At 41.3% G+C, this 8,653-nt stretch overlaps 1 protein-coding gene across 1 annotated transcript; it reads left to right on the top strand.

Annotated features, from left to right (window-relative positions):
- The first annotated feature begins 687 nt into the window (after window positions 1-687).
- Window positions 688-8,062, top strand: LOC110987739 (uncharacterized). Its single transcript, XM_022250762.2, has 4 exons — window positions 688-945; window positions 4,060-4,702; window positions 6,640-6,829; window positions 7,077-8,062. The coding sequence occupies exons 2-4, from the start codon at window positions 4,133-4,135 to the stop codon at window positions 7,220-7,222; spliced, it is 906 nt and encodes a 301-aa protein (XP_022106454.2). The 5' UTR covers window positions 688-945; window positions 4,060-4,132; the 3' UTR covers window positions 7,223-8,062.
- The last annotated feature ends 591 nt before the right edge of the window (window positions 8,063-8,653 follow it).

Below are 8,653 nucleotides of genomic sequence, written 5' to 3'. Positions count from 1 at the left end.
TTCGCCTTTTAATTTTGGTGTTTTTTTCGATTGAGCGTCATTGATAAGCGTCCTCATCTCATTCATATTCAAGTCGTATCCTCATGTATATGCAGTTTTAGCCTTTGGCAGTTTAAGCCGTACTTCTGTTTATAAAATCATCATAACCCTGTTAACCCAGGCTAGGCAATTTGTTTTACTTGCATTCCACGCAACTTGACACAACTTTTGTGCTTTTGCACACTTCAAGCAATCATGTTCTGCAGCCACCTATGAGCATAGTATGCATGGTTAACCAATGCCTTGCACAGTATTCACGTAGGCCGACGTACAGCTGTTTAAATGCTGCGCAATAAAGAGGGTCACTTTCTTTCCACTGTAAACTTTGCCCGTCATCTTGACAGTTGAGGTGGAATGATACCATTTTGTGCATTGCACGCTGCAGTGAAGAACAATTCAACAATCTAAGTATGTTCCTGGCCCTACGGAGAATTTTATTACTTTTCTCACGGTCCGTACGTGACCTCACTTGGGAACAAAATTGGTCCGACGCCCTCTGCCAATTCTTAAAAAGGACGCGTAACAAAAATAGTGGAGTATATACTGTACATGTACTGCCACACGTGAGCAAACATAATCATGGTGTTCCCACGACTTTGTTATTATTTTGCCCGTATCCAAGGAGCAGGGGTCGTTGCTAAGGCAGTGCAGTCGTGGGTTTTTTGTGATACGATCAATGGTTTGCACTTCATAGTAAATCGTTCTGACATGCTGTTGCCCGCTGTTTATAAACGCAAACTGCTCAAGCATGCCGAGTGAATATATCTGTTACACTGGCTTGTAAAGGTAGTCATTTTCACGGCTGTATTACTTTTTTAGTGTGCTCTGATTTCAACCTGACACCCGCAAATTATTGGACTAGAGAAGCCCCGTGGTTACGCTAGGCACGACACCTGCCCAGAACAGGTATGTAAATGTTCGCTTTGAAACAGAAACATTTGAGTGTAGGCCTATACACTGTATGTATGTGTGCACGTGTGCATTGCGCTTGACTGTTGGATATCACCTCGGCACCTGGTCATTCCAACCCCGCCTCTCATATGAAGCAAGATATGGGACGGAGAGAACCCCGCCTTTGTGTTGGTCATTGTTTGATCGGAATCTCAGGAATTCTTTACGGACTTCTAGGGGGATGTGTTAGGTAACAATAGTCCAGAGTGTGTATAGGGATTGGACAGGTAAGGGGGTACCCCTCCGTCCCATATCTTGCCTGGTATACCTCCTCTTGGCAACTTAGCTCGGCACTTGACCGAGTCATCACGTAGCCAAACAGCACCAGAATTCAATTTGCCTTCATGAATGACAAAATTATCGTAATTAAATTTTATACTTTCGACAACAAAACGTGATCGTTACAGAAGCAAATATTGAACTCGAGGTCAGACTGCATCTTTAAAGGTTTGCCGAGAACATTTTTATATGACCTTAATTTTTATATTTTTAACCTTTTACAGTGTCATGTATATCTTTACTTTTAATACCCTTTTTTTAGAAATCTGAATCTATGACTTTCAGGTTTAACCTTTTAAAGGCTTGCCAATGTAATAACAGAAGTACATGTAGAATTAACCTACGATTAAGCCTACTTGAAGTAACAAAATAAATCAGGATCTACCGAAAGCAAAATCAGACAGCTAGAAAAATTGACAGAATTACAAACAACTCGGCAAACCCAAACATGTCAGTCACAGTACATGTAGTTTGTTACCTGGTCGCGCGGCCGGCGATAGTGACGAACGTGCGTTTCTCGATCAAGAGACATTATTATCCGCGGCAAACACTGGAGACCTCTTGGATGGTCCTTTATTAATACATATTTTATTTAAGTATTTTTGAAATGTGTTATTTTTTTTACTGTTTTCTTCGGCTACTTGGTTTGTTTTATTTTCAAAAGTATCCAAAACAACTTGCAGTAGGAGGGTAATTCCAGCCTGAGAAATTTGGAGTCCAAAAGTGTGACATTTTTACATCTGACCTTTGATATTTGTCATGGAAATATCTCGGGATTGATTTCAAACTATCAGTATTTGTTTAGCAGGTAATTTGCACTCTTGGAAATTGCAAAATGTGTTCTGAACTTTAAAAATCATATGTCAGATGTGACAGGAACACAAAGCGGACCCCTCATTTCTGGAATTGCGCAGGACCACGAGGCTGAGGTACTCATAAAATCTGTATGAAACATTAGGCACGATAGTTTCTTATAGCGGGCATGGCCACCACGAAGATTTTAGCGTATTTATCTCTGACGAAGTTAATTATTCCCCTATTTAAAATGAATATACCGCACTGCGACTATGATATAAGTGGTTCTATTTCGACCCGCATGAATAGGTCTGTCATCATCTTTTCGACAAACTTTACATTACTGAAACGATCGATACCCGGCTACCCATTAGCTCACTGGATATATAATACTCTACTGAGACACCTGGGACCTATAGTTTAGTATAGCAAATAGTTTTCGTAACGATTAACTTTCCCCCCGTGTGCGGAAAAGTATATAATGCACATCCCCTCGAACATTAATCGAGTTCTAAACAAAAATTACTATCAAAGAAATTTGGGAGATCGTAGCTGCTGCCGTAAGACGATAGCCACCACGCAAACCAAAAGGAAATAAAGTGAAGAATTCTTTTTATTAGAGTTTCTCCAATCCCTTTTTCCATACTCTGTGTATTTTTGAAATTAAGTCTTTATTTGAATGGCTTTTGGCAGTGCACTGTCAGTAGTTGTATTGATCATTATGCTGTTAATTTTGGGCTGAGGTGCAATTTCTCATTTCAACCATCAAACCTGGTGTTTAAACTTACATTATAGTGTTATTCGTTGATACTTTTACGGATTATGTTAATAATCGAACCTTCAAGGAATTAAACATAAATACATAACTACTGCGTAGCTCAATAATATTCGTAAGGATGTTCACGTTTGCTGATTAGTTTGATAGCTGGATACATGGTACAAAATTACATGTACATGTACTATTTTTATCCTAATAAGCTCCACGTCACAGACGATTCCAAAGTACAAATATACCACTTGAACTTGACCTCTGCCCTATAAACTTGTCAATTTGCCAATGCATAGGCCTATGTGTAGGTAAGTTACGCGGGTGTAACATTAGTCTGCATTATGCTTATCGGCTTCCGTTTCATATGTGAAATTGTGATTTATATACTGTTAGATATATGTATTATATAGTAATTAGTATACACGTACTATAATAATAATATTAAGAAGCCATGTTCAATGAGTAAATATGGAACTTACAATCAGGCCCATTTTTAATGTGTGGTGTGCTTTATGCATGCAGGTATATCACAATCAGTACACCAGACTGTAGACACTGCTGATGTTACTCATTCTTGATATTAAATCCGACCATTCGGCCATATGTTTATGCCTCACAGTATAAGCTCAATCGAGCTACATAATTATACAAACAAAAGGCTTAACTGTATCGTGTAACGGGGACCCCTCGATCCAAGCTTAAACGGTAAATGTTGTGAGCGAAGTATATTTTTGCTGCGGCCAGTCAAGGATGAACCCGGGACCAATTTGGTTATCTTGTGTGAGGGGAGGGGTATTTTCTGTTTGGCGGATTTGATATCGAGGATTTCTTTATGTGACCTCACGTGAGGCTGGTTTTAATAGATGCTTTGAAAGTGTGCACTTTTAGGAGGAGTGGAACCGAAACAGTGGGGGAAAATGGTCGTTTCCATCATCATATTTACCTCCGGGGGGCAGCCGTTAAAACCCTTGATCCAAAAGTGTCTCCGTGCTTCAAGCACACCATGATACGGACTCTAATGTTGTACAAAATACATTGTCCTTCTGTGCAAACCATTTAATGCTTAGCCCTGTTCAATTTCTCAAACCGTATTAACATGCGTTTGCGACATGCTCCGGTATGTATACTATGATGAGATCCGTCCATTTTAAGTACTTTTTTTCTTTTATTGGGCGTATTCAACATAAAATGTCAGTTGTCGGTTTCTGTGGTGTGTACCGTTTCAGATTCGGATGATCGTGTTAATCTAAGGCCGAATATCACAGCATTTGATACAACTCCACCCGCACGATATTTGCCATGGCTAACAAGGATCCCTCAGCAACGCTTCGATACATCGAAGAAGTCAGCGCCCAACTCAGCGATGAAGTCCGCCAGTTGCGTCAGGGTGACTACACCAAACTCTTTAAACAGACGCGAAGCTTCGTCGATGGCCTGCAGCGCTCGCCGAAGGGTCGGACGACTACTTACGGGCCCTCGATCACCACCATTGCCAGCGTCCGGGACTGCTACGAGGACTCCAAGAGACTGGACAAGGACCGGCCAACTCACTTCACCTCGGTCATCGGCCACTTCCTCACGCTAGTGAACGCGCTCCGGACCCTGGCCCAGCGGGTCCGGGAGTGGATCGCAGAGCCCATCGGGGAACTCACCGTCCACGACCGGCAGAGGGAGGTAGCACGGAAGATCAAGTCGGAGATGGAGTTCTGGGAAAAGTTCCTGGATGAGCACAACGACTTCACCGATCTACACAAACACAAGACGCTGGAGGAGTTTCGAGGGTTGAACACCGGAGAGGTGCCGCTCTGGGGCGCTGTGGTCAACCTCGTACCTGTGTTACTCAAGACAGCTGACGGCATTGCCGAACTGGTAAGTTCAGTAAATGATCTTTTTCAATCATTTCTATCAAGCCATCATTTAATCCATACTTTTCCCGGATTTACACATAGCAAATACAAAGTTGATCCTATGATCCCCGAGCTGGACCAAGAGAGGGCGCAATTTTCCTAGCAATGGAGGCCCCTTTGGTCGGAGCTGCACTTCGCCGGTTCACGAACGACGACGAAATGCATGCGTTACGGTTACATCACTACCAACAAAATGAACACTGCTGACTAACACGGCTCTTTTCAATCGGTGACGGGGTGCTTCTGCTCAGGGCAGATCGTTGCAGTTGCTCATTATTTTACCAGTGATTCATATTGTTCGTTAGAAGTCTGTATAGCTGTATATAATGTATACCAAGTTTGCCGTTGTTTGTAAAATGTGAATTGGCGGAGTGAAATAAAATAAAATTGAATCTCAATAAATGCCCTTCTTAATTGAAACTTTGTTTTAGAGGATATTGTAAGTTGCGTTCTTCACCCGAGGTTTTTTCGTTTTTGTTTGTTAACAATTACATGTAAATGCTTAATGTCTGCTGTTGCGACAGCAAAAATCGGTCGATGAAATTATCCATGAAATAGTCAAAAGCATTTCATGAGCAAAGTCTTGCTCTCTTTCGCTGGGCCAATGTAGTTAGTAGTTCACAACGCCAAATATCTTCAGAAGCGTTACTTGAGTGAGATTGCGATACCTCCATGCGATAATCAATAATCATTAGAACGAAGCCCTTCCATCTTTAACTCACGGTGAGACCACCGGGGCATACCAGTATTTACGTAGAGCCTTTTGTTAGAAATCAATAGACCATTTCATGTAACTTAGTACCGAGGGTTTGTTAGAATACTTGATGAGGGGTGTCCAAAATGCCCTGCAGTGCATACACATCCCCATAGGCCGAACACTGGTTGATGCCACCACAAGTTGCAAGCACTGCATAATCGTTCGATCTCTCACAATTCTCTCTCAAAGATAGCAGGTAGGTGACAAGGGTCTATACCTCACTTGAGTGACAAGGGTCTATACCTCACTTGACGTAGTTCGAATAAATTGAGAACGACAAAAAAAATGTGTGTAAAATCTCTGGGAAAGACGTTCGAAAAGGGGATACGATGTAGTGTTTGTGAAGAGATCAACATGACGTCGATCTCTGTGACCGTGCATGGTCAACTGATGCTTCCGGAAATAAAGTTCAAAAGGAGTGAAAGGCATGGAGTAATAAATAAGTCACAGGAGATCTGGATCTCGATCCTTCATGCACATTTATCGGCAGCTTGTTTCCATAGTAACTTGAAAGTCAGTTTTTATGTTCCAGTTGCATTTAAAAAAATGTGGCCTGCATGGACATAACTTCAAAATAAGTGTTTTCGGTTACTCAAGAGGCAATGATAAACGTCTGATCTTGTCGTTAGCATTCAAAGTTGTATCTTCGTTCCGATGGCGTCGATTGAAGTAATTATTTTAGTTTCTTGTCGCTCGAATTTTTAACGAAACAATACCAGATCATGAACGGCGAAGTTGGATAAACCCCTGTTAAACAATGAAAACCTTTCTTGAATTTTTGCGCCCCGAATTCTGCTCTGTTTAATTAAACAGGTTTTGGGGTATATGTTTTTAATCCGTTATCAGTTATGGTTGACTAGAACACATTCTAGTTAATCAGTTCTGATGGACGAAAATGTTAGCTTTTTGCAAGGTCTGCTGGGTTTAGCTATCAAAGTTTCGTTAATGTGCTGTAGGCTTACTTGTCGCACGCTCTGATTGTATTGATGTTTAGCTCAAATGCACGTTTCTAGCTGAACCATCAAAAGTCTCTGACCTCATTTTTATGCATAAAAATAATTAAAGCGTACATATTTCAGACATGCAAAATATGTGAATATATAAATTATATATAAACCTGTTTCATGTTAATACCTCTGCAGTCAGCCAAGTGGTGCTCCACAACACACCGTTTAGGCATGGGCATCTACGAGCAGCGACCATCGTCTGGAGCCCCTGGTAGTCGGCCTGAGTCACGGGCTCGCGGCAGCTCGGCTACGGGAGGCCAGAGACCCAAGACCACCCCCGAGCGATCATGCAGTGGGGATGGACGAAAGCCGCGAAAAACATATGGTATGTTTTCCTAAGACTTTGCATCTGAAAGGGGAGATCACTGTCTGATTCAGTGAAATGTTTATTCCTCATTTTTTTTGCAATCATGGTAATTTCACAGCAGCTCTACAATAGGCCTTTTGCTGCATTTTCCTTAACTTTAAGGCCCTCAGAAATTGGATAAACGAAGTACATGCGTTTTTAAATGGCCCGTAACATACACTTTTAAATATCCGCATTTTACTCTCTTTGTGTCTGAATAATGCAGCTGATAAGATGGACGAGAAGTACAAAGGACGCATCTCTCTGCTCGAGCGTCCTCCATGGAAACCCTCATCCCAACTACCGCACAACCTCTATCCCCAACTGCACATCCATCTGGGCGACCCCACCAACCACGTGCCGTATAACTGAAACACCTATAGCTTTGCCACCTGTGTGAAGCTGCCCTTAATTAAAAGCTTTCAATATTTGTACATACGTCATATCTAACGCCACTTAGATGTGTAATGCCATGCATGTCGCTTTTTTGCTCGTCGCAATTAACAGAATACCGTGAAACAAAACAAAATCAATTATTATCTTTTAGATATTATTATGCTTTTGTTATGTTTTAACACTGAGACAAAATAAGACACAATATTACATTTAGGATGAATTGTATAATCCTGAAAACAAAACATAGCACACCTTCACATCACTGAAACAAAATCATAATGGAATTGTCTGTGGAATTGTAACGCTGGTAAATTCACAAAGATATACTGAGCAGCACAGCTAAGTCCACATGTTGTGCTTTTACTCGTTGCACCACCTGGATTCCACTGATGCTGATGAGTGGATCATTTCCATGATCAGCGAAATACCTATATAAAAATTGTTTTTAATTGGTAACAAATTCACACGAGGCTTGGCATTTAATTCTTGATTGAAATGTCCGTCCCCAAAAGCGTTTAGAGTACACTTCGTTTAATTAAACACGTACTTCTGATGGTGGATGTATTACTGAGACACCGGTGCTATGTATTCCATATTCGAAACATTGTTCATTAACCACAATATAATACGAAACAATAATATTAATGTGGTCATTGGCAAGCCTAAAGATCGTTACCAGCATTCTCTACTCTTAATCAATCTATATAATTATGTGCATAGTCAAAAATTGTATTGGTATAATTATGTATTCCAATTAAGATGTATTTTCCTAAAACATTAAGCAGTGGTAATGAATTAAAAAGAGTTGGGACGAAAGTTAAAGTCTTCTTCTATGTGCTCAATCAGCTTTTAAAACTAGCTCACATAGGCTAGAGTATTTTAACGATACGCACATAACAGTTTTATAACAATTGAAACTTGGAAGCGAGCTGGGGTACGTAAGGAGCACGCGGCGTAAAGGCAGTATGAAAACCTAGTTCATTTTCTACATGAGCTGATGCAACTTGGACTGATGATGTATAGCCAATGAAACTAACCAGAGACTTCGGCGTTCCGATTGCAAATTGAGAACGGGCCCCGTGTCAAGCAAGGCATCACTCGCCTGGCAGCCGTTGGTTCCAGCAGACGAGAATATCACCAGAACCTCACTGTTCTGGCCTTTTCCCATTCAACGCTTTACCGGTCACTTTCTACATGTACTAAAGTAATAATTTAAAAAATTCAACGCCTTCCGGGCGGGGTGGGGGCGCCAGTCCTTTACTCATGCCGCTTGGACATCAGAAAGAGCGCCACCTCATGTCCAGCACTGTCGGACTCCAAAACACTGCGCCTTCTTCGCTAGATCTGCGGAATCTGCCCCAAAGTGACAGACGGTTTAAAGCAATAGAATTTTTGGGGGAGATGATA

Source organism: Acanthaster planci, linkage group LG04, assembly GCF_054643075.1.
Source record: "Acanthaster planci isolate LZ-2023a linkage group LG04, COTS_SCS, whole genome shotgun sequence".
Lineage (NCBI taxonomy): Eukaryota > Metazoa > Echinodermata > Asteroidea > Valvatida > Acanthasteridae > Acanthaster > Acanthaster planci.
This window is presented reverse-complemented; position numbering and strand designations above follow the sequence as displayed.